This window comes from Fistularia commersonii, chromosome 21 (assembly GCF_037954325.1).
Source record: "Fistularia commersonii isolate RoL2024-O1a breed Wild chromosome 21, RoL_Fcom_v1.0, whole genome shotgun sequence".
In the NCBI taxonomy this organism is placed as follows: Eukaryota; Metazoa; Chordata; class Actinopteri; order Syngnathiformes; family Fistulariidae; genus Fistularia; species Fistularia commersonii.
In genome coordinates this window covers 14990956-15018165 of record NC_141304.1, presented here as the reverse complement: position 1 = coordinate 15018165, position 27210 = coordinate 14990956, and the positions used below count along the sequence as shown (strand labels likewise).

Sequence of the window (27210 nt, the reverse complement as noted above, 5' to 3'; positions counted from 1 at the left end):
GATGGAACGTTCCAACCGTCCCGCCGGACTTAATGATCACAACACGTCCCGCGATCCCAAGTCTTATTTGTGCCGGGGGCCGGTCTGCTCGGGTCCCGTCACTTTGAATCACGACCCCGACGGCGAGGGAGAGGCTCTTAATAAGCGAGACGGCCAAGTTTTTGAGCTCGGCGTTCGGAGGAAATACAATCAAAGCCGGCGAAGTTCCCTCGTCGGAGAAGTTAAAATGATCTCGGACTCCGACGTCTGAAGTGAGGGTCGGCTTCACCGGCAGCCCATTTCAGATCCCTCAGATACTGGGAGGCAGTGGATAAGAAACTCAACGTGTGTGTGTGTGTGTGTGTGTGTGTGCGTCTCTTTCCGGGTAACGCTAGCTGTAATAGCCGCAGGCTAATCATTTCCAAGACAGAGGTCAGGTTTTCTATAACCAAGGCTGCAGTTAACACTCCAGCGTCTCTCGCGTATCCGTCTTCTTCTTGCATGTGGTCTCACACAGAAGGTCCTCCGAGCATCTCGTGGAGTTCAAGCTGTGTTCTTCACCTCATTCAAGAGCAGCAAATGTGTCAAACTCAAGGCCGGCGGGCCAAATGTGGACCGCCACATCTTTGCATGCGGCCCACGAGAACACCTGAAAACAGGGGTGTCAGACTCATTTCTCATGGCGGGCCACATACGGCCGTTAAAATGATAGCATACTCAGCTATAAATAACCAAAATATCATGTCTTTCCTCTGGTTTGGTGTAAAGAAGTACAAGGACAAAAAGGAAAATCTTGGAATTTTATGAACAATCCTTTTACAAAACATGTCGTGAAACCCCTCATATTTCCTTAGATAAAAGTGTAATTTACTTTTATCGTTCACATGTTTGCATTGCAACGGATCCCACTGATCGTACAAAGGAACAAAACAATTAATTGGTATTGAAAAATATAGTAATGCACTTTAAGATTAAATGAGACTTATAAAGAAAGGGATTTTTTAAACCATTTACACATGTGCATATAAAATCTGCCTACACCTTACAAACTAAAGAGAGTGCTATTAAATGTGTAAGGAAGAAAGTATTCACCTGTAAATGTATAAACTCCATCCATGAAACATGCAAACACATACAAAACATACTGAAAATGTATGGAGTTGCATGAACAGTAGAATTCCAACATACTCTTTTGCAGTGAAGCTGCCGACTAACATTAAATTGCACATTTTTGTTAGCAATTAGCTAGCTAGCTTTTACCGCTGCTTCACTGATTTCTCAGCTAACGGTGAAAGTGGACGCTGTTTCCTCAGACCCGCCAGCGATTGGTTGATCTTATCTCTTCTCAGTTTCTTTGCAAGATGTCATATTTTTCGCTCTGATGAGCCGAATATTATATTCCTAAATACCGAAACTTGTCCCAAACACACCAAGCACAAAGGTTTCCCGTGCGTCTCCGTAGACAAATAGGACGTAGTCCATTTTTCTTTGAAAATTCTACACTCTTTATCTACTTTTCCCTGTTTTGATATCAACATTTTGGCTAAGAGGGAGTAGCGGGGCGGTGGAGAACAGGGTAGAAACAACGTGGTAACAAGCAGCAGATGGTACATAGATAACGTTTGCTGATTGGTCCGTCTCAGTGATGCGGCTTGTCTTCTACTCTGACCAAAATAGTGCGACCCTCGCGGAAAATTCTTGAATTGCAAAAATTAAAACAATTAAATCCTTGTCTTTTATGCATTTTTTCACTTTCAAATGATCCTGCGGGCCGTACGTCTGACACCCCGGCCCTAAAAGATCTGACTGTCTTAAAATAAAGAAGTCAAACGCGTGCGTTGACAATAAACTACATTTCCCATAATTCCTGCCGATCATGTGACCCGCGAAGTGACGGCGTCCCGCCATTAGATCGCAGTGTCAATGCCGTTTTTTGCAAGTGGAATTGAGAAATATAAATGATCCCTTAATGTCCAGGAAGAGAAAAGGTGATGCAGATGGACGGCTGTTTCAAGAAAGATGGGAATGCAGATGTAACATTTGGGATTTGAATGAGTTATTTAACTTTAAGGAGCAGTTTCATTTATACTCTTTCCGTTTCATGTGGCCCTTTGAGAGCAACCCTTCTGCTGATGTGGCCACAGGGTATCTTAACTTACCAGTTCAGTTTGTTCTGCGAATTTGCTCAAATATTGAATTTCCCCATTAAAATGCCTCGAAGCTAGTCCACTGTTTTTGTTAAGTGTTTTAAATAAAACCTGCACAAGGAACAAATAATGTTGAAAAAAAGGATCATGCATCATCAGACAGAATGTAAAGGAATAAATTAGTTTTACGAAGTGTGCTCACCTTGAAGATGAAGAGGAGATGGTGTTTTTCTTTTGGTTCACTGTCCCTCATGGACTGGCTGCACACGTAATGCTACAATGCTAAGCTAAATGTACGCACGCTTTTCTACACTTTATGTCTAAACTTCTATGGACGGAGTGAAGCCACTGTTTTTAAAACCATCAAACCGTCCCCCACTGGCTTTCAACGCCTCTTCAGACGCCTCGTCCGTCCACGTTCTCGCCGTCCGCCGCAACAAATCCCCATAAATGTCTTCTACCTTCTCACGGACGACGCTCTCGACGATCTCACCCACGATAACTTCACCATCTCTTCATCCACGACACGCTTTTGTTTCTCCATGATTTCCTCTGGGCTAACTAGCGGCGCGCCGACTGTTTTTAAACGCCACTTCACGGACCGCGGCGTCCACGCGGGGGTCAAACGCTCTCTCCGAACTCAGATCACGAAGCAAAAAAATCCAAAGAGCTACAGAAAACTCCTAAGTGGATGCCCTCGTGTCCAACCGTAGTGTTAATGACGCCGTACAGCAACATTTGTCACGGGAGTCCCAACAAATGATGTCCTCCTCCAGCGTGAAAAGAGTCGCAGAGGTTGTGGAGGGCGGCGCCGCCATGGATTTATCGGGAGGATTCCTCAGGGGTTGTTTTGTGCGCTGGGACTCCACAGAATGATGGCCGGGCCTTTGAGGAATCAAGACAAAATGTATCATTGCCGTGGTTGCGCAGAAGCAGAGGTACATTTTCTGTAGGCTATAAACAGGAAGTGGAATATCGCCGCTGGAAGATGTGCCGTGGCCTTTACCGTATTTTGTGGAGCACCACATTGTAAGGCGCAATATCAAAGAACGAGTCTATTTTCATACATAATGCGCATTGTGTTAGAAGGCCCATAATAAAACCTACAGTATAAAAAGCAAAACAAAACAGTCAATTTAATGGAACTTTTTTCAAGTTATTCAAAAACCCATTGGTCAATTTTGTCCTTGAACTTTGCCCATCTCACTTTGTTACCTTGGAAACTCTGTTTTTCTTTACTTGGCGCCGTTCATCTGCTTGCTTCCTTCATTCATGTTGAATTTTTGAGTTTGAGTTTGAATTGCGCTTCGTTAGCATGTCTCTTAACAGGTGCCATTTTTGGGGGTCTTTACACGCAAATGCACAGTAATATTGTGTTGAAGCACGGAACGTACCGCTATTAGAAAAAGTATAGGAGCTAAGCTGCTACGAGCTGCTCTGATTGGTTTATGGTTGCTAGCGATAGCGGACAGCTGAAGTTAGCGTGATGTTGGAACAACGTTGTATTCCAACACGACATAATTAGCCATCTAGCGTTGTCTAACATTGCAACCCATATTCAACCAAGGATGGACTTTAACACGCCGTCCCCGTGTCAGGTGGGAACGCTCCCACGTTCAATCAAGCTCGGTCGCTTACCAAAGTCACACTCAAACATTTTGACAGATATTTTAGCGCTTTGTGTCACAAAAAATGGGTTGGAAGTCAGTAAACAACAAGAATTCATACATAAGGCATACTGAGGCACACGGACGATTTTTGAGAAAATTTAAGGATGTAAACGCGCCTTATAGCGTGAAAAATACGGTACTTTTTTTTTTTTCCTGGACAGGATGTTTAATCAGCCACGAGTCCGTGATGATCCGTGCACTGAAACCGGGTAACGTGTAGAGACGTGCAACCATTCACATGTCTGAAAGGTTTCTCCGGTGAACCTCCTGCATGGGTTTAGAAGAGACGGTAACAGCTGGGCCTCCCATCGGACGGTGAAAACACCGCACCGGTTTTGTAAAACGGCGTGAATCGTTTTCTATCGTTCCCGATCGTCCCGGCGGGATCCTGGAATCGCTTCGGGTGCGGACGACTTCCTCCTCCGCCGATGCCCGCCGTCGGCGACGGGGGAGGGATTAGCGCTTAAGCTAGTTGCATTGGCAGGGACGCGGGGGATAACAGCGGCCCCTCACCTATTCGGTCATTAAAGCAGCGATTCCCTCCCTCCACGATCTCCTCCCGCAGGGAATTCATCCACGCCGTCCTGCCGCCGCTCATTAGCTCGCAGACCAGTTGCGAGAGACGCGATCCGGTAAAGCGATATCCGGATTTTCAGACGCGTCGGACGTTTCCCGTCAGCTCCATCGTGACTCAGCAAAGCGCTAACCCTCCGGTTCTGGCCGCTGTCTTCCAGAGCTCGCTGACGAACCACGGCTGAGGAGCGGCGACGAAGGCGGGCGGAAGAAGAAGGGAAGAGGAACAGGGAGTGAATCCAATCCGTCCGAACCCCTGCCCGGCCGCCGCCCGGCCGCCGCGCTCGGCTCTCCATCCGCCCATTTATTTCCCCCGCCGCTGCCGAGCACCTGATTTTATTCATTTTTATTTTTGAGTGTGTTATCTTGATTTTGTGTCTCCGGAGAGTGTGTGCCGTGCTGATTTGTGGCGGCGTTGCGCAGGCACGGCCCCGCCGACGCCCAAATAAATCCCGGTGACCCGGTCGTGATGAGACTGCAGGTGTGTGTCTCTTGTGTGTCGGCGGGCGTTTTGTTTCTCTTCACAGCAGGCTAATAACACTCCCGCTATTGAAAACAACGTTATATGTTTGTGTGTGCGTGTGTGTGTGTGTGTGTGTGTGTGTGCGCCCTCCAGACAGTACGATGCACGCCCAGGGGCTTGATTGCGTGCTGCGCTCGTGATTTCATTAAGAGAGAAAAGCAAATGAAATGAGGGATAAATGAAGTGCGGGACATTTGAATAATGAAGTGTGTGTGTGTGTGTGTGTGTGTTTGTGTGTGTCGTGCACACCAGTATGTGACTCTTGTTTTTTCTTTTTTCCCCCCTCTGCAGAAAATCCGCGCACGTTCATGTCAAAGGTGCGGTGAAGGTGTTCACGCGGCTCGGCGCGCACACACACACCGGTCCTTTACTTGCTGTGTTTCCATGGCGACAACAGGGGTTGGCGCTGGAAAGCAAGGTGCGGAGGAACCTTCGAGATAACCCGCGAGGTCAGCGCGCGGCGCGGCGGCTCGCGGCGCATCTGGTACCCACACACTTAACCTGCGGCGAGCGCGTGCGCGCGCACGCTACTCCGTCAAGCTGCTTTTCCACTCAGCAATCCTTAAGACTTTGTATCCCACACACACACACACGAAATCCCTGGTTCCCAACGAGAGCCGCGGATTCACCGACACACACCGCCCGCCTTCGACGCGTCGGTTGCTGTCGGACGCTATCGGGACGCTATTTTCCGAATAGAAATATGATAAAGTGCTCGCGGGGCAGGAGATAAAACGATAGCGGCGGCTCGTCGTGCATCTTATCAGCCCGTTACTTCAGTGGCGTGACACACAAACACACACACAAACACACACACACACTGCAAACCCCTCTTCCTCTGCAGGGACTCAGCCCTTGCGGACACGATGCACGTATTACCTATATGAAACACCACCGGCAGCGCCATATTAGGGCTTTTAGACGGCGACTCTCATATCCCTCCTCTCTCCTTGACATTTCTTTACAAATACCAGCCTCTATTCACTCTGTTATTGCTTCCCTCCATTCAGCAGTTCTCTGATTAAACAGGCCCCTGGAAAGAACGGCCGCCGCTATCTGCCATTTGGCTTTTATTAGAATCTCGCGCTCCTTTTAATTAAATTGGCTGAATTACAGAAATATCGGGGATATTTCACCAATACGTCGGCTAAGAGAGCACAATGGGTGGAAAACACGGAAAGGGGAGAGATTTATGAGATATTTTGAATGCGGCGGGATGGCGAAATTAGATAAACACAATGGGGACGGAGGCGCGGCGTTTGCCTTCGGAGAGCCGCTCGGGCGCCTCGGACCCGAGCGGCTCGGCTCCAGACGGACGCCGCGGCTCAGGCTTGTAATTTCGCCCCCGACTTATTTGCGGGGGTTTCATAAAAAGGCAGATCCCCTTCTGAGACGCCGCCGCCGCCGCCTTATTACGGCGAAAATATGCGCAGGATTGGGGTTGCCGCGGCAACCGGCACGGCTTTGTTTGGGGGTGAACAGCCGCGTGGCGCCGGGTCAGACGGCGGCTACTCTGGCCTCGCAACACGCCAGTATTGATCTCCAGACAGTGATTTTCTTTTCTCTGTTATTCCCAGTTTGCAGGTGATGGACAGATAGCGCCTGTGTGTGTGTGTGTGTGTGTGTGTGTGTGTGTGTGTGTGTGTGTGTGTGCGTGGGTGTGTGATCCTCGCCCTGCAGCCTGCACTATGAAATAATTCTGAGCGCTTCTGCTGCTGCAGGGACGGCGGACTCGGTGGCAAACCTGTTCGACCTCGTGTCGCAGGAGCTGCAGACAAGTTTGACAGTCAGCTGCTGACCGTGTGTGTGTGTGTGTGTGTGTGTGTGTGTGTGTGTGTGCGCGTTCCTGCCGTCTTCGCCGTGCTCCAGAAACGCCGTTTAACGTCTGCTCCTTCTCCTCCGGTTGAAGAGGCGTCGGACTTTGACAAACCGCTACCCTTTATAGCCGTAACGGGGATCAATCACACACACACATACACACACACACACACACACACACACACACACACACACACACACGCACACTCTTCCTGGATTCCCCAAATGTTCTTTCTCTTTTAAAATAAGAACGTGGGGAGAAAAGATATCAATGATGATCAGTCGGTGAGGTAAAATATATTTCAACTTCTGTCTCTACCCTTTTCGTGTGTGTGTGTGTGTGTGTGTGTGTGTGTTAAATCACAATTATTATTGCAAATCAGCTCAGCATCATATCATTCACCAACAATTGACAGCTTTAATTTTCAGGTAAATAATCTGTTATCTGGTCGTATATTTGACAGCATTTTTCACAAAGTGACCCTTCATTGGAATTTTTTTCTTGACATAATGGAGGGTCGTTGGTTGTACGAAGCCGAGTGTCTCCGTTTTACGGCATAAAAACTCATGAATGCAAAATGCAAGAGGTCAGGGTGGAGAGACGGTTGAGGTAGTTTTCCCCATTCATTCATTCATTCATTCGTTCATTATCTCGCCAGCATATCCTTCCATCGGGGCAGGACCTGATGCCGGCTGTGACCGGGCGAAGGGTTCACATTGGTGCTTGAAGGGAGGCAGGTAACTACAATGTCTGGAGCTCAGACTCGTAGAAAACTATCATCTTACACCAACCAGTTTTTAGACTTTTCAGTCTCAGCAAAGTCTCAGACTTCGATTCTGCAAAGACGCTGAATCTTACTGGGTCACTACAACTCCATTCTTTCAGCAATTTTCTTCCCACCATGCGATGTTTACACCGGGTATTTTCAGAGCCTCCGCTATTTCTCTCCGCTGCTTTTTCTTCTCCACTCGGTGGTGATACATTGGAATTGACATCGTCCGAGCCGGGCCGTTCTCCTCGCAGCTCCACCGTCCACTGGTTGGAATGGGTATGTTTGACTGGTGCAGGACATGTATGCTCCCTGTGAGACAGTGGTGAGGTGTGCTGTAGGTGTGACAGAGAAGTTCAAGGTGGAGGTGGGACTTCATGAGGGATCAGCTCTGAGCCCCTTCCTGTTTTCAGTGGTGATGGACAGGCTGGCAGATGAGGTTCTCTCCATGGACCATGATGTTTGCAGATGATATTGTGATCTGTGGTGAGAGAAGAGAACAGGTTGAGGAAAATCCAGAGAGGTGGAGGTATGTGCTGGAAAGGAGAGGAATGAAGGTTGGTTGCAGCAAGACAGAATAAATGTGTGTGAATGAGAGGAACCCAGGTGGAACAATGAGGCTACAGGGAGTGGAGATCAAGAAGTTGAACTGAGATACATAGGTTGGTACTTAGGGTCAACAGTCCAGAGCAGCAGAGAGTGTGGAAGAGAGGAAAAGAAATGGGTTCAAGCAGGTTGGAATGGGTGGAGGAAAGTGTCCGACATACTATGGGATATGAGATCAATCAGACAGAATGACAGGAAAGCTGGACAAGACAGTGGTGATGTCAGTGTCGAGGTTCTCTTTGGGAGTGACCAGGATGGATAGGAGCAGGAAGGAGTCCATCAGAGGGACGACACATGGTTTCGGAGAGAAGGTCAGGGTGAGATGGTTGGGTCATGGACAGAGGAGGGAGAGTCAATATATTGGTAGATGGAGGTCCAGAGAGAAGATTGATGGACGTCGTGAGAGAGGAGGATCCAGAGAATAGAGTTAGATGGAGAAGGTTGATAGTCTGTGGCGACCTCTGAAGGGAAAAGCCCAAAGGAGAGGAAGAAGACTTAACCTTCGAGATGACGGTGTGAGCTGCATGTTAGACGGCTGTGTCAGGAGACCCCGTCCGAAAAGATGATTGAAATCATAACACCAATAAAGATCCCTTCGTTCGACGCCTTCGGGGACGGGAAGGATCCCCGAGAACTTGGGCGATGGCGCGAGTTTACCGGCGAACGTGGAACCTCGGCAGATCGCCACGGAAACCCGGTAAAGGGACGAAGGATCATCAAGGACGAAAACAGTAATCATGAAGTGCGGGAGGGGAAGGGGAGGGTTCGGAGGGGGTTGATGTGTGGAATGTGGTGAAAGAGAAGGTCCGTGGGGACCCTGTGGAGGCAGCTTGGAGGAGATACCACCTCCACCACCTCCACCACCTCCACCAGCCTTTATTATATTACACCGGTGGGTGAAAGAATCCGACATCCTCTAAAGTCATTGCAGCCGGTAAGACGGGCTGAAAGGGCAGCGCTGCTCCTTAACCCCTTTCAGCACGTGTGTGTGTGTGTGTGTGTCTGTGTGTGTGTGTGAGGCTGATTGAATGAAAGAAAGGGTGCGTGCACGTCTGAAAGGCCTGTTGTTGCACACACACACACACAAATAGACACTCACCAAACCAAAGTGGCACATCACTTAATCCTCCCGTAGTAACGAGGATAAGCCAGCCGTCTTATCTTTCCTCCCCCCCCCCTGTGCTTCCCCTCCTCATGAAACTATTGTCCCGTTCCTTCCCTCCTCCCTCGCCCTCTTTCGCTCTTATTATTGCTCTTCAGCCCCAGACTTTAATGCCTCATTATTCGCCGCTCAGGAGAGCCGGGATCTGCTCTCGCCGAAAGGCCGAGCGGCCGACGGGAAGGTCGGCGGTTCGATTCCCGTCTCCTCGCCGCGCCGACCGTCGGTTTTGCTGATGGCATAAAAGTGGCGGCGTAGTTTCGGGTTCTCGCTTCCTGTGCGGAGTCTCGGCGATCCTACGTTCTTCAGTGGAGACGCTTTTCTGTCGGCGAGGGAGAATGAAAGGGTGAATGTTTGGATATGAGGTGTGGATTGTGACCCTGCCAATAATAATTAAATGTAATGATATATTTATTCATACATTTATTATTTTATAAATGCAGAGTGACCTTAGTTTCAATTTGCACAATTGTATACATAATTTATACATATGTATGTAGTTCTTTTTTAAACATTTATTTTATTTAATACTATTATATCTATCATATAAATGCAGAGCGACCTTAGTTTCAATTTGCATTATTGTATACATAATTTATATATATGCATATATATATATATATATAGTTCATTTTTAAACATTTATTTTATTTGATTTTCCAGTTTGATGCTATTATATAAATGCAGAGCAAGCTTACTTACATTTTGCACAATTCTGTACATTAGTTTTTATGTATAAATATATATCAATATAAATTACTGTACAGAAACACTGAATTTTATATATATATACATTTTTTCACATATTATAATTTTATATATATATTTCTATACATATACATGTATATATGAATGTTTATGTTTATATATATATATAAATTAATACACATATATATATATATATATATATATATGACAAAAATAAATTGTGATAACAAAAAATTGTGTTGACAAAGTTAAAAAATTATTGCTGTCACATTTGATGGTGCTACTCCATATGTTCCCCTATTGGCCCTTGGGGACAAATAAAGTTTTATTTTTCATTTTGAATGAATTCGACAGAAAATGAAGATTTGACAGCATCTCAGGTCCAGACTGATCTGAAACCCGGTCCAGGTGTGAGGAGTCCAGACTCTCATCCTGCTGACGGAGTCCAGTTTCATGCCTGCAGAGCGAGTGTGTTCCTCACACACGCTTCCAGAATGTAGCGTCAAGAACGCCGGGTTTCTTCTTCTGCTTTTCCTTTTGGCTTTTCCCTTCAGGGGTCCCACAGAAAATCCACCTTCTCCATCTAAGCCTGTTCTAGATCCTCCTCTCTCACACCAACTACCCTCAGATCCTCTCACTGCGTCCAGGCACCTTCTCTGGTCCAATTCCAGCATCCGCCTACCAATATATCCACTCTCCCTCCTCTGCACATGATCCAACCATCTCAGTCCGGCTTCTTTGACCTTCTCTCCGACCTTCTGCCGTCCCTCTGGACTCATTCCTGATCCTCTCCATCCTGGTTCCTCCCAAAGAGAACCTCAACATCTTCATCTCTGCCACCTCCAGCTCTGCTGTCTTTTCATCCCCGTCAGTGTTTGCAGAGCATCCGTCATGGCTGCTCTCACCACTGATGATCTTCTACTGCACACAGATGGTCCACGCCGCTGTGCAGGACATCTCCATCATGGCGCCCGCCGCATTTTCCACAAACACAGCGCAGATTTGAAAATTCCTTCGCCGCTCTGCTCACGGGCACGTGGGCAGCATCCATCAAACCTAGCGATGATAGCGGGTGGTGAATTAACATTTAGCCACATCCGTGTGTGTGTGTGTGTGTGTGTGTGTGTGTGCCTGCAAGCATGTTGAGTGACAGGGTGGGGCACCTCTGAATGACGCCCCTCGCCTTTTCACCCGCTGGCAGGAAGTGTGAGGAGCGGGCAGGGCGGGCGGACGCCATTCAGCTGCGCCCCGGAGGTCGCCTGAGGTCGCCGCTTGTCCGGGGATGATGTTTTATTTTCTTAATGAGCTACGACTGAACGTTCGAGACTTGCGGGCGCAGAGGAAGGAGGCGGGAAGCCGGTGTGAAAGGTTGCACAGGGAGATGTTCGGCGTCTTTCCCTCTCCCGCCCATAGATGGCAGCATTACACTCGGCGAGCCGCTTCGCCGCCGCCGCCGCCGCCGCTGCACGCCGAAGCCTCTCTGTGAAGCCGTGGAACGCTTGAGGGAGGTTCTCTTTCAGCGGGTTGTAAAGCCCCGAGGTGGGGTGTAGAACATGAACGCACAACTCCACTCCAGCTTTAGATTCACCCGCCGTTTAATTGAAACGTAATAGAAAATCGGGAGTTGTTAAGGCGCCGTGCAGAAGCTTCGTTGTTCCTGGTTTTGCAGTGAAAGGTTGTGGTATCGGCGGCGCGGTGGTTAGCCATGTTCTCCACGTGTCTGTGCCGGGTTCCTTCAGGGTTCCCGGGTTCCCCCAGCCGTCCAAACCGGGGGTCGGCAACCTTTACCTCTCGAAGGACCCGTTTCCTCAAAATAAACAACGAAAGCTGCGCAGCCCTTTTGAATTTTTTTTGTACATTTGAGTCCTTCTTGTACTTACAAAAAAAAAAAAGCCGGGCTTAAATTGTCCACCGGCGTCCTCTCTCTGTGTGTTGTCATCATATTTAGCAGTGCATGCAGAAAAAGCAAAAATACTTTGACATGTTTTATTTAGGTGTTACAAGATTGCCATCATCTTAAATTAAAAATAATAATAAATTGTGTTTTAATTAAATACCGGTTCATTTCACTTAGCATCAGAGGGGTCACAGGCTGCAGAATCCCTGGATTAAACACATGCAGGTTCATTGTGACGTCTGAGTGAGAGGTTGAGTGACGATGTGATAAAGATTTCCAGAACCCCAACGTTTCCCCCAAATGAACGAGCATTTTGGCCACAACGGCGAGGAAACACCGCAGAAACCTAACCGCTCAATCTAGGTGACCTTCTGTCTCGACCGGTCGGGGTTCCGGGAGAGAACGAGGCAGAAGGGTACGACTGCTAACACCTGAAGTGCTAATGGCTACATGCTAATCGTCGACGTGATACAATGTTAGCTGTAATAATCATAGAGGAGATAACAAGGGTGGATGCCTGGCGGGATAGGAGTCAAGCTCCGCCCCCTAGGAACTCAAAACACGGGAGTGTTGAGAACTTGGGAGAAGATATCAGGTAACCATCATGCACCAAAAGATGAGCAGAGGTGGACGAAGGAGAGCGGTGCGTTGTGGGATCGTCCCCTACAGAGTCAGCTAACTGAGGCTAGCCCAGCGCTAACGTTAGCTTTCTCAAATAGGAATATTTTCCACCTTAAATAAACAGAGGGTGTCCATCATCAAGGATGGAGAGCAGATGATGGTTCTGCACGGTTCTCGGTAACTAGCGATCCACATTCGGCGTCAGCTAACACAGTTAGCTGCCGTCCGCTAGATGTTACAAGATCGCCATCATCTTCCAATTTAAAAATGAACAACGAACTTAAATAAAATATATTTTTGACGAGATACTCGTTAATTATTTTCAGGCCGGAGAGCGGCGGGTTGCCGAATCCCTCGCAGGAGGTTCACCGGAGAACCAGCACTGTCCAGACATGTGAATAAGAGGGTGAATTATCGTACGTCTGTGTGATCGAATGCGATGCATGAATGAAAGAGTGAATGGTTGCATAGAACGGTATATAATACGTGTGAATGTGTGAGTGTTTTATGTCAGACTTGGGTGATTTTCGGCCCGTTTTGCTTTTTTATCCGGCCCGCCAAACTATTTTCTTTGAATATTTTAATACATATTTTTCAATCCATTTTGAATTTTGAAAATCCTTATTTTTATCCTTTTATTTAATTTTGTATGGATGATTACATACAAAATAATATTGGTACATTCATATGACCATTAATGATTTTAAAGTTGAAATAGAAACTCCTTATTCTTTTTTCTTTTATTTTCAATTTTGTATGGATGATTACATACAAAATAATATTGGTACATTCATAGGACCATTAATGATATTAAAGTTGAAATAGAATGCCAAAAATTTTAAGTATTTAAATAGCACTTTTTTTTTTTTTTTTTTTTTTTTCTTTTAATTTACATGATACCTAGTTGGCCCGCGCGTAAATATGAAATTAGAAATGTGTCCCGTCAGCCAAAAATAATTGCCTGGCCTCTCGCTGACTGACAGCTGTGATTGGCTCCCCGACTGCAGGACGAATTGATAATGAATGAGGGAATGAACGGTTGCAGTATTGATCCGATGGTGGACTTGTTTGCGGAGCAAACCCGCCTCACGTCGTTCCGTCGTGTTTTTCGGACGAGCGGGAAAGAACGTCCGTTCGGTTTCCGTTCCCGCCGTCCCTCCTCCACGCCACCGCCGCCTCTTTCCAGGCCTTTGGCGTGCGACGATTCCCCGTGACTTTGTGCTCGAGAGCGATTTCCAAGTATGTTTAATAAACTCCGACGGACTCGTTTATCCCCGTAAACAGGATGTGAGAGTTATTAATACCATTTGCACTTTATTAGGGAGCGGTTTTGCTGGATTGAATTTGCAGTTGTTGTTTTTTTTTTTTTTTTTTTCCCGAGTCAGGCGGCATGGAGGAGTGTTTACGCGTCGCGTTATTAAAAGGGAGTGAACGCAGACAGTGACTAATCTATTTCCTTTCACACACCGCTGCCAGGAATCATTGTTCTATAGAGCCGCTCGCCACTCATCCATAATATTATCAAGTCACATTATGTGTGTGTGTGTGTGTGTGTGTGTGTGTGTGTGTGTGTGTTTACACACGCTCATACATGCAGCCGTACGCTTGTGTGATTTTTAGGGGCTTTGAAAGCAGGTGTCAGAAATGGTTGTGCTTCGTGTGTGTGTGTGTGTGTGTGTGTGTGTGTGTGTGTGCGGTGGTGTTAGAGTCCCCGCGCCCTGCGGCTCACTCTCACATTGTCAACCAGCGGAGGTCGCACACTAATGTGCGAACATCCATCTCTCTCGGCCCCGGAGGGCTGGATGGAGGCGGCCATGTTTGTTACCGGGATCGTTTTTTTTTTTTATTTTTATTTTTTTTATGGCGGCGTGATCCCGGAGACCCATGTAAATAATGATCGGCGTAGAAAACAGGTCGTGTCCCGAAAACTGTCCAAACCTGGCCCTATGACACGCCTGCAATCATCCAAGCTAGGTGTGTGTGCACATAGCCGTTAGCAACATGTTGGTGAAAACACACAGGTGAACCCAGGAAACCTACAGAGGCAATCCTGAAATCATTTGATAAAAATACATGTTTTTATGAAAATATTACACTGTTGGGTGGTGTTTGTTTACTGCTCTTTTGTGCGCTCACTTGCGTTTGTGTTATTTTGTGACTTTTTACCCTTCGATGACTCAAATCTGAGGATGTACCGTCATTGGTTTTCCCACAGCCTGGTTGTTTCTTCATACCTCCCCCTGACTTCAGCGTGTTCTCGGTTAGCTCCAGTTGGTAGCCGTGGTATTTCCCACTTCCTTTTGAAAACCAGCTTTCGTCTTCTGTCGGAAGACATGCTAACACCGGAAGTGCTAACTGTTATATGCTGACGTGATGCAATGTTAGCTTTAATATTCATAGAGAAAAAAACAAGGGTGGATGCTTGTCGGGAAAGGAGACAAGCTCCGCCCCCTGGGAGCTCAAAAAACTGGAGGGTCGAGACCCGGGAGAAGATATCAGGTGACCATCATGCAGAGGGGGATTGTCCAATGCAGAGTAAGCTAGCGCTAATTGTTAGCTTTCTTAAAAAGAAAGATTTTCCACCTTTTCTTAAATAAAGAGAAGATGTCCACCGCCCTGGATGGAGAGCTGCAGATGGAGAGCAGTGATGTTTCCACACGGTTCTCGGTAACTAGCGATCCACGCTCGCCGTCAGCTAACACAGTTAGCTGCCGTCCGTTAGCGCCTTTTCAACACAGCTGGACTCCGGCCGCAGAGCCTGTGATGAATACAAATGTATTCAGAGCAATCTGAGAAGAACGCCGGTCCTGGAAGGGTATGACTGCTAACGTCGGAAGTGCCAGCTGTTACACGCTGATGTGATACGATGTTAGCTTTAATATTCATAGAGAAAAAAACAAGGGTGGATGCTTGTCGGGAAAGGAGTCAAGCTCCGCCCCCTAGAAACTAAAAAAAAAAACTGGAGGGTCGAGGCCCGGGAGAAGATATCAGATGACCATCATGCAGAGGTGGACGAAGGAGAACGGTGCATCGTGGGATCGTCCAATGTAGAGTAAGCTAGCGCTAATTGTTAGCTTTCTGAAAAAGAAAGATTTTCCACCTTTTCTTAAATAAAGAGAAGATGTCCACCGCCCTGGATGGAGAGCTGCAGATGGAGAGCAGTGATGTTTCCACACGGTTCCCGGTAACCAGCGATCCACGCTCGCCGTCAGCTAACACAGTTAGCTGCCGTCCGTTAGCGCCTTTTCAACACAGCTGGACTCCGGCCGCAGAGCCCGTAATGAATACAAATGTATTCAGAGCAATCTGAGAAGAACGCCGGTCCTGGAAGGGTATGACTGCTAACATCGGAAGTGCTAACTGTTACACGCTGATGTGATACGATGTTAGCTTTAATATTCATAGAGAAAAATACAAGGGTGGATGCTTGTCGGGACAGGAGACAAGCTCTGCCCCCTGGGAGCTCAAAAAAAACTGGAGGGTAGAGGCCCGGGAGAAGATATCAGGTGACCATCATGCAGAGGGGGATCGTCCAATGCAGAGTAAGCTACCTGGGTGAGCCGAGCGCTAACCGTTAGCTTTCTTAAAAAGAAAGATTTCCACCTTTTCTTAAATAAAGAGAAGATGTCCACCGCCCTGGATGGAGAGCTGCAGATGGAGAGCAATGATGTTTCCACACGGTTCCCGGTAACCAGCGATCCACGCTCGCCGTCAGCTAACACAGTTAGCTGCCGTCCGTTAGCGCCTTTTCAACACAGCTGGACTCCGGCCGCAGAGCCTGTAATGAATACAAATGTATTCAGAGCAATCTGAGAAGAACGCCGGTCCTGGAAGGGTATGACTGCTAACATCGGAAGTGCTAACTGTTACACGCTGATGTGATACGATGTTAGCTTTAATATTCAGAGAGAAAAAAACAAGGGTGGATGCTTGTCGGGAAAGGAGACAAGCTCCGCCCCCTGGGAGCTCAAAAAACTGGAGGGTAGAGGCCCGGGAGAAGATATCAGGTGACCATCATGCAGAGGGGGATCGTCCAATGCAGAGTAAGCTAACTGGGCTAATCGTTAGCTTTCTGAAAAATAAAGATTTTCCACCTTTTCTTAAATAAAGAGAAGATGTCCTGGATGGAGAGCAGCAGATGGAGAGCAGTGATGTTTCCACACGGTTCTCGGTAACTAGCGATCCACGCTCGCCGTCAGCTAACACAGTTAGCTGCCGTCCGTTAGCGCCTTTTCAACACAGCTGGACTCCGGCCGCAGAGCCCGTAATGAATACAAATGTATTCAGAGCAATCTGAGAAGAGTGCCGGTCCTGGACGAGGCCGAGCAGCTCGGAGGCCCCTGGAGGACGCCTCCCAAAGAAGGTAGGACACGCTCTCATCAGGTTCTCCGCTCGGAGCGAGCCAGGATATCGCCTCAAACGCCGTTTTTTTTTGCAGGGGGAATTTAATGAAGGGAGCCTGAAGAAGATCCTCGAGGGAGGAGGAACCGGCCGCCGACCCCCGACCCCGGCGTGGTCGGCTGGAGCTCAGCAGGAGGGGGTGATACCCGGGCGCCGGCGAGCAAATCAAGAAAGGTAAAAGCGGCGGCGTGGCCGGAGAGAGGTTGTCGGCAATTAAGGAAATGGGTGGAAAAACAAGCTGGAAGAAAGGCAGAAGATGGATCGATGGGCCGCAATATCCAGGCTTTTATTTGAGCATTTCCAATGTTCCGTAATCGACGAAAAATCACCAGCTCTGCTCAGCGGCTGATCAATACTGTCAGAGCTGAAATGTCCAAGGAGATCATATGGATGTGTGAGATACTCCAATCTATTGAATGACATGATGAGTAGGTGAGCTACACTAGATCTAGTGTGTGTGTGTGTGTGTGTGTGTGTGTGTGTGTGTGTGTGTGAGACCTTTCCTTTGCAACCCCGGGACTTGGATTTCCAGGAGAAATCATCTGGTCATTGGAGACCCGATACTTTCCATGAATGAGAGGGTGAATGTCGGAACTGACTTATTAACGGACTGAATGTTTTTTTTTCTACGTGATGTGAATGAGAGGGTGAATTAATGCACGTTTATATGACGTCTAAATGAGCGGGTGAATAATCGTTCGATTTTATACGAAATAGGATGGCTTATACGGGTAATAAATGAAGGAGTGAATGTTTGCTGGTCTTTGAATGATGCATGAATGAGGGTTTTATATCTAGATGACATGTAAATGCGAGGGTGAACACTTGTATGCCTCTATATGGCTTATAAACGGAGTGAATGGTTGTATGTTTTATATAAGGTTTTGTATCTGTATGAAATGCAAATAACAGTGGAATGGTTGAATGTCTCCGTTTATTTTTTATTTCTCTTTTATTTAACCAGGAAAGTCCCACTGAGATTAAAAACCTCTTTTTCAAGGGAGTCCTGGAATATGAAGGAGTGAATGGTTGTATGTTTTATATAAGGTTTTATATCTATATGAAATGCAAATAACAGTGGAATGGTTGAATGTCTCTGTTTATATATGAAGGAGTGAATGTCATGCTTAAATGAGAGGGTGTGTATGACATGCAAATAAGAGGGTGAATAGTTTTCAAATAACGTGTAAATGAGAGGGTGAATAGTTTTTAAATGACCTGTAAATGAGAAGATGAATAGTTTTTAAATAACATATTAAAGAGAGGGTGAATAGTTTTTAAATAACGTGTAAATGAGAGGGTGAATAGTTTTTAAATAACATATAAATGAGAGGGTGAATAGTTTTTAAATAACCTGTAAATGAGAAGATGAATAGTTTTTAAATAACATATTAAAGAGAGGGTGAATAGTTTTTAAATAACGTGTAAATGAGAGGGTGAATAGTTTTTAAATAACATAAATGAGAGGGTGAATAGTTTTTAAATAACCTGTGAATGAGAAGGTGAATAGTTTTTAAATAACATATAAATGAGAGGGTGGATAGTTTTTAAATAACATATAAATGAGAGGGTGAATAGTTTTTAAATAACACATAAATGAGAGGGTGAATAGTTTTTAAATAACATATAAATGAGAGGGTGAATAGTTTTTAAATAACATATAAATGAGAGGGTGAATAGTTTTTAAATAACATATAAATGAGAGGGTGAATGCTCCTGCGTGCCTGTGATTGGCCGGCCAGGTTGGACCCGCCTCTGGTGTAAATCCAAGCAGGAAAGGCTCCGTCCAGCCTGGGACTCCGAGCTCAGGGTCGACAGGATAGATCATGAATGAATGAATATTCAAATAGAAAATGCAGCCTTGCGTTCCCTCCCAGTGACTCACACCTTCGCTCCCATTGGACTATTTCTTGTTTTTTCTCCACGTTCTTTGAGCCGCACAGAAGGTTCCTGCCAAAGCGCTCGCCGACCCGCTGCTTCTCAGAGGAGCTGTCACTCCAGAGACGCGTCACCTGCCGAAATCCACGGCAGAAGTTGGACTACGATGTTTGCAGATGACATTGTGATGTGTTAGGAGAGCGTGAGGAGCATCTGGAGAGGTGGAGGTGGGACTCAACAGTCCAGAGCAAAGGAAAAGGTGGAGAAAAGGTTGGAGGAACATCTGCAAGCAGTTGGAACGGGTGAAGGAAAATATATCAGCCAGAATGAAAGAAAAGGTGAAGGAGATGGAGGTGAAGAGCAGCCATGGTGTTTGGGTTGGAGACCCTGTGGAGGAGACAGGAGGCAGGGATGGAGATGTGGAGGTTCCTCTGCTTGGAGGGGAGGAGGACGGAGAGGATCATCAGAGGGACGACGCAAGGTAGATGTTCTGGAGATGAGATGGTCTCGATGTGGACAGAGAAAGGATGGTGAACCTCTGGGTGGAGGGACGCTGAGGTTGGAGCTGCTGGAGGAAGACCAGAGAGGAGGTTTATGGACGGAGGATGAGGAGAAGGTTAGATGGAGGCAGATGATTGGCTGCTGAGAGCCACGAAGGCAGCGGCTCAAAGGAGAAGAAGAAGAATGAGAAGACCGAAATCCATATCATATTTCAGCTTCAGCGAAGTTCAACACCAGCGAGTCATTAGAAGGTTGATGATCTCATTCCACAGATGATGGTTCAAATTCCTCCGGTGACATTTTACGGCTTTTCACAGTCGGTCGGTCTCCGTGGCAACCGTCCACCGGCTCGCCAGGACATAAGCTCTTCCCATCCGGAAGGATCAGCTAAATCCAAGGCTGAGGAACCTCGAGAGCCGTTCCGGACCGGTTCCTCGGAGCTGCCGGTGGTGGTGGTGGAGCTCGGCCACGTCTGATCTGATGCTCGGCGACGTGACCTTCACGTCCAGGCCGGCGTGGTGGAAGCCCCCCGTGGAGCTCCTCCACCCCCTCTGTCTCTCACCTCCTCCCCAGCGCCTCCGCCGCCAGGCCTCTTCAGGTCTCACCGGCCCGATCTGCCACCGACTGTCTCTTGGTATTCAGACCAGACGTCGTCACGGCGACCGGGCGGCGCGGTCGAGCGTCATTAAGGCGCGCTAACGCTCACGCTTCCGGAAGGGAGGCCTCCGGGACCAGGACATTTAATTTTGGGTGAATTCATGTGTTCACGAGGCCGGCTTTGTCCTGCCGTGAACTGACCGCTTTCTTTCCAGGAGATGAGCTTCACCTGTGTTATTATTTATGAGGTGGATGCAAGAGTCCTCACACACACACACACACACACACACACATGCACGCCCGCCACATTTAACCTTTAAAGCTCATCAACACAGCAGAGAGAATTTCTCAGCCTTCATCTGGCGGTGTAAAGTCACAGCTACAAAGACAGCCCTGCAGCCGTCCTGCACTTTTTTTTTTTTTTTGTTGCACCTCGGCGGCGCCTTTGCCGAGCGAGCGGCGAGCGATATCCCCGCACGCCTCCTTCATGTGAGAAGCTCCATTTTCATGTCTCCGGAGCTTTCCGGCACAAGTGTTTTTTTTTTTTGTAATGTGAAAGGTTTTCCGAGCAGGAAATGATCAGGCGTTCAGGCTCCGGGGATGTGTGTGTGTGTGTGTGTGTGTGTGTGTGTGTGTGTGTGTGTGTGGTTGACTGACACACACGCAGATCCTCAAATTCAAAAAAGGAAATCCTGGGATTGTGTTAGATTTCCTTTCGCTTTGTTCATGTGCGCTAAATGAATGATATTCAAAGCATGTTTAGTTAGCATGCTAGGCTAGGTTAGGCTAGGCTAACCACCACTGTCCGATGGGACTCTATTTCTTCCCGTCAGCCCTGAGGGCGCGGTGGGATGCAGAGATCCGGTCGAGTGTCGTCGTCGTCGTCTCCCGCACGGCGCAGATTGAACGGTTGCCATGGTTACGTCGTCGACGTCAGACCCGGCCGGCGCCGCCCGGCTTTTCGTTTTTGTCTCGTTCGCTCGACTTTCTCCGTGCGAGGCTCTCGTTCTGCAGCTCCGCGCGCCGGTCGGGACCCGACTGCGCCGTCACCGTGGAGGAGGTGTTGTCGCTGTAACCACGGCAACCAGGAGAACCAAGAGTTGCATGAACACGGAAGATAAAACAAGGATGTTTAAGAGACGGTCGGGTTGCTGGAAATGTCCATGAACCTGGATCTTCTGCAACCCGCTGGATGCAGGTTCTGGACGCCGCTATCAGGCTAAATGAACCATTTCCGCAAACCATCTTCACGTTTGACCGGAACTATCCGGAAATTGGGGTGGCACGACGAGAAGGTCCCTGGTTGGATCCTTGTGTGGACCCTTCATGTCTTGGTGGGGTTCCTCTGAGTTCCCCAAACACATGTAGATGTGTCCAGATGTTTGAATGAGGGAGTGAACGGTTGATGTTTTTTCTGGTGGACCTGCGATGGAACCCCACCTCTCGTCCAATCACAGCTGGGCGTCTTCAGGAACGGCGTTATCGATAACGCGGAGGTTTGTGCAACAAACGGTCAGAATGACTTCACCTCAAATTGGTACCTTTGCTCGTCGGCGTCGTCCATGACGTCAGAGGGGTCGGGAAGCTCCGTCTCGGACGAGGAGGCCGACGGCGGCGAGATGTCGGACGCAGAAACCCCGGCGAGAGGTTCTTCTCTCCGAGTCGTGTTTCTGTAAAGTTCTTCATTTGTCCGAACGCGATCCTCGCCAGGCGAGTGTGAGAACATTCCTGGCGTTTGTCCCCCGACGGAGCAGATAGCCGGAGAGCCGAATAACGTCTGCGCTATGAATAGCCGCTGTCGATCTGACCTCAGATGACCCGCAGCTGTGTGGCTCATTCACACACACACACACACACACACACACAAAAATGGATTAGAAAAAGCACGCCTTTAGGAAACGGCGTTGTGTGTGTGCGTATGTGTGTGTGTGTGGGTGTGACTTGACTGTCCGCTATGAGCTGGTCCGCTAAGGAAATCCGGTGGTAATTTTCCTTCGATTCTTTCCTTTTCTTTGTCCCGACCGCGGTGGAAACGCTGTCATGCCCACCTCCGCGAAAACGCCGTCACGTCGCTGGAACGCGGTCGAACCCGCCGGGGGCTGGAGTGATGTAAGGGGACCAAAATAAACATCCGTTGTCAAATCTCGTCCTGACGACCGGACTTTTTCCCTTTGGAGGCGTTCCACCTCTCCTCCCGGAGGATTCTTCGGCGCAGTTCAGCTCCGGACGACCGAGGAACTGATGAACCCGGAACCTTCACGGGCAAAAATAAGCATATCTGCTACCGAGCAACCTGGGAATGGAAAAATTCATTCGTTCATTCTAGCAGTCCAGCTGTGATTGGACGACTGGACACATCCAACATTCACCCTCGCATTCACATCATATAGAGACAAAAAGAAATTCACCCGCTCATTCGCAGATCGTATGCAGACACGATTCACCCTCTCATTCACACGTCATATGGAGACATTCAGCCATTCACCCTCATTCACTCATCCCATCCTGCTTATTTTTGTTTTTTTTATGTCATTGCTGTCATTACTCTGTTTATGTTCCTATCCTTGTTGTTGTTGTTTTGGTTGTCTATTTTTCCCTCTTTGCTGTTTTTGTTTTCCATTCTGTTGTCCATTCTTATCCTTGATGTTGTTGTTTTTCTTTCTGCTGCCTTTTTGCTATCTTCAAATTGTCTCTCTATTTATATTTATATTCATGTTTATTGACACTATAACTGTTATGTGGCCCTTATGGGGCTCAATAAAGTTTATCTTATTCACACGTCACATTGAGACATACAACAATTTCCGTTAAATTTTAAATCGGACAAACTCGCGTGCTATCCTGGTTGCGGGGTTGTAGCGTGGCAGCTGCTACTCGTGCTACTCTGCATTGTTTACATCGTTTATCGTTGGGTTCCACATTTATATAGCTTTTTTATGCTTTTTTCCAGTCAGTTGGCCCCGTTTAGGCTCCCAAAAAGGTTCAGAGGTAAAGCTGAGAGCGCTGTTGGTGTTACAAACCTCACTAAGCACTTTGACACGACTGAGTCGTGGAACAAAGATGCGCTAAAGACGGCTGATGTGGCCAAAGGGGCGGCTACGCTAACGAAGGAATGTGATTTTTAGTTTGGATGAATGACAGATAGCTCGCTGGAGATAGCATTAGCGTTAGCATTAGCATTAGCACGGGGAAGGCTTTACTTTTGCAGAGTTCAAGTGCTGGCAAGAAAAAAAAAGAACAGCAGGAACATAGCAATAATTGAGGTTAGCTTTAATTCCTTTCTGTATTTTTGCCACAAATGTGTTTTTGGTGCTGGAGAACGGATCAATGCGGTTTTCAATAGGAAATATTGATTCGGTTCAAAGGACGAATTAAATCCATCGGCTGAAATTCTGCTGTACAACCGTTCACCCTCTCATTCACAAGTCTGGACACTTCAGGGTCTCCAAGGATAAACGAAAGGACAATCATCTGATTGAGAGGCTCGCGGCCGATGCGTGTGGTGTGGCGTGTGTGTGTGTGTGTGTGTGTGTGTACGTGTGTGTGTGTGTGTGTGTTATCTTCACGTGCAAATGAAGCTCGGCGGCAGGTGCGCTCATCTCCGTAATACTCGTCCCCCCCTCCGTAGCTGATCAGCTAAAAGGGTTAGCCTAGTGCTAACAGGCAGCTTTTTCCACAGCTGAGTCATCCGGCATGAAAACACACACACACACACACACACACACACACACACCTGCAGGGGACGCAGCTCCTGACGATCCGTGACTTCCACCACGTAGGTGTCGAGCTCAGAAGTAAAAAGTTGAGCTCCACGGGAGGAGGGGCGCTGAGTTTGGCATCAACATCCAGCGGACTCGCGCTCTCTGTCGCGGTGCATCTGATGGAAGCAAGAACTTTCAGCCCGGGGTAGCAACCTTCTCCTCCTCCTCCTCCTCCTCCTCCTCCTCTTCTTCTTCCTCAGTGGCCTGTGGATATTTGTGAGTTTCAACACACTTGAGATCTGGGTTCTGGAATCAGCTGGATGGGGCTATGAAAAGTACAAACATCTAGCAGGTGGGGATTTCGGAGTTGTTTCGGTTTCAGCGGCTGCATCCACTTAGGAGATCTTGGGAGAACAAAAAAAAAAAGAAAAAAAGTCCAACGGATGAAAACCAGATAAGGGTTTAACACCGGAGCGCCGCGCAGACCTCCGGGTCATGTGAAGCGATGGCAATGATTTACCGCGCAAATGTGTTTATGGCGTTTGGATCAATGGATCCTTTGTTTCTGACGCGAGCAGCTGCTTCTCGTTTGGATGAGAAAAAAAAAAAAAAAAAGGCGGCGATCAAATGAAACGTTTGCACAATAACAATCTGGACTTCGCCGGATTCGGCGACACGGATATTTCAGACGCGGCCCGTTCGGGGAACGAAAGCTTTTCCGGAGATTCTGCGAAAAGCGGATGCGGGTCGGGATTCAGACGCCGCCGTTGTTAAAAAGCAAACAAAGGAAGTGAACGAGAGCGGAGGTTCTCGGTCGTCCGGGTTACGGAGAATTCTTGTCGAAATCTTCTTGTGGTGGCAACTGGACTTTCCTCACTTGAGGGCATCTGACCCCTCGTCCCAGAAGCTTCTCCACGTCTAATGACCTGCGGTGGAGTTTAGTCTACATCAGGGGTGGGCAAACTACGGCCCGCGGGCCAAATCCGGCCCGTTGGTCTTTTAAATCCGGCCCCCCAAAGAATTCATACTAGATGTGAACGATTGGATGATTGGATCAATGAATGTGGGAGCTCAAACAGGAGATTATTTCATTTTTGGAGCTACTTGGGGATTTTCCTGAGCTGAATGACACAGATTAGCTTTGTGATTTAGCCTTTGCTGTGGACGCACACATGACTGAGCTGGACGTGAAACTACAAGGAAAAAACCGGTTTGTGCATGAAATGCAAGCAAACGTCAGAGCCTTCAAAACCGAGTTGGGTTTATTTTCAAAGCAAAATGTCAGACGAGTATAATATGTAGTGTCGACTAATGCGTTTTTTCTTTTTATATGTATCGTATCTTGTGCTGATCCGGGACGTCTGTCAAATTTTAGAAGTCAATGCGGCTCCTGAGCCAAAAAGTTTTTCCCACCTCTGGTCTACGTTATGGTGGCAGCACAAACTCGGTGGAAGGGGGTCGCTATGCTAACGAGGGTGTCAAATCGTTGGGGACAAAAGGGAAACTTTTCTGGGATTTCAAATCCAGGTAATCCCACAAAACCCGAACTCCCCACAGGTTATCAGAACTGAAGAAGCCTCTGGGATGACGGCTGAGACGCCTTCAACTGAAGAGAAGATTTGGACATGAATTGAATGAGAACTTCCGGGGCGGCTGTGACTCAGCTGTTCGAAAGGATGGCGGTTTGATCCCCGGTTCCTCGTGTCTGCACGCCCGAACCCCGAGTTTAACAGAATAGAATCGAACTTTATTAATCCCAAAGGAAATTACATCCATTCACTTGAACCATGACATTGGTTTTTATAGCTGTCAGGTTTCCTTCTTGCAGAGAGGCGAGGCTCATAAAGTTTGCTTGCTACCGTTAAGAAAGACCTTCTGCGGCGCTCCTCGGTGGTCTCCGTCTACAGCTGAAGGTGCTCCGGTAGGACATCAGTCCAGCATGTGAGACGTCATCTTTGATGCTCAGCAGCTTCTTCTGCATCCTCCACTAACGAGTCCGCTTCAACTCCAAGGAATGTGCCGGCCTTCCTGATGAGCTTATTGTTAGCGTCAGCTGCCGTTAGCTTACCGCCCCAGAAGACTACGGCGTAGAAGATGACGCCGAACACCACCGTGGGACCAAACATCTCCAGCATGGCCCTGCAGACGTTGAAAGACCTGAGTAGCCTGAGAAAGAACAGGTGGTTCTGACCTCTCTTGTGTTCGTCCAGTCTAGTTTATTGTCCATATGGACTCCCGGTGGTTTGGGTAACCGGGTATGCCCGTTAGCGCTGTTGTTATTATTAGCGTGACATCACACCCTTGCTTCCCGTCCATCTTCCTTTCTCTCTCTTTCTACCTGGACCGGTCGAGGCAGAAGGACGCCTACACTGATCCGGTCTTCGTAAGAGTACCTTGAGCCGGGACCATGGAGGAGAAGCCCAGAACACCACAGGAGGGCCTCTTTCTGCAGGCAGGACTCGGACAAAATGAATTAAATCGATGATCACATTTAATATATTCTATCATGTCAGGTTTTAATACAGTGTGAATATTTTTTTCAACTTCACCGTTATGCGCGATATGACTTTACTTGGCAATTTTGGGGTCGTCCGGCAGCATTTTCAATGTTTTCTCTTCTGTGATTTGGCGCCGAACACATAAAATCTGACTTGACTCAAGTGTTGCTTCGCAGAAGCGTGTCGGCAACAACGACTGCATCATCTGCAAAGAAGTTTGGTCCGACCCGTAAGCGTTCCTGCTGAATGGTTTGACCCCGAGAAGGTCCATTCTTCTTCATAAAATGGCTTCTTTTCTAAGAGGAGGGCATGAATAAAGCCTCCATCCGGGGAATTTCAGTCACATTAGAGACTGTGATTCATTGGCGCCGAGATTCAAACACAGAGGCTGCGGAAAAATCTAAAGCAGATTCATTTCAAGGATCGGGACGTTCAAGCGTCAGATACTTGGAGTCGCACAAACTCATATGCGGGCTGGGAGAGCTCGCAAAAAAACAACAACCTGATGGTGGATTAATTGAGATACAGGCGGCAGATGGGATGGATTTTCTCTTTCTGGGATTCTTTATAATGAAAAAGCTGTCTTTGGCTTTTCAGCTGTTTGGAACGGAGCCGGCGAGCATCTGCTGTTTTCTTACAAGTTCCCGCTCCCAGTTGTCCCTCGGTTTTTTTTTTTTTGAGTTGCTTGGATGGAAAGTGAAGGTTAGAACCAGAGCTCACCTGATTGGGAGTTCAGAATTTACTTATTCATCGGGTTGTTTTTTCATTCGGTCATTTTTGAGCCGCTTGTCTAGACGATAAAGGGTCTCCAATGGACCTCCAACCCAACTGGAGACCTTCTTGGCGTGAGGTGGAAGCTCCAACCGCTGCCCCGCGAATTTCCAGAGATATTTCTCCAGATCCAAGCCAGTTCGACAGTCACCGCGACTTCCACCGGAGGAGCCGAAGGATCACAATGAGCGTGGAAGTGTCCTTCAAAACGTTTGCGAGCCTCCAGTGATTCCTCCTCGCCTGAAAGTACCCTCGCTCCTTGCCCTCGCTGGGGTGAAGGTGCGCCGATGTACCTGAGGTACCAAAGAACTTCGTCATACCGCGTTCTGCTGGAGAAACTCCCAAGGGTATTCAACAAACATCAATACCTGTAGATTTCAAACCCCACAGCG

At 47.7% G+C, this 27210-nt stretch overlaps 1 protein-coding gene across 2 annotated transcripts in view; it reads left to right on the top strand.

The window, feature by feature from the left end:
- Positions 1 to 4844, top strand: part of LOC147222429 (MICOS complex subunit mic25-a-like) — an 83773-nt gene extending 78929 nt beyond the window's left edge. For both annotated transcript variants that reach the window (XM_086168086.1, XM_086168084.1), the window contains one exon: positions 4531 to 4844. In XM_086168086.1, coding sequence (XP_086024212.1) covers positions 4531 to 4554 — 24 coding nt within the window. In that variant the 3' untranslated portion in view covers positions 4555 to 4844. The remainder of the gene's footprint in view (positions 1 to 4530) is intronic.
- Positions 4845 to 27210: the final 22366 nt, after the last annotated feature.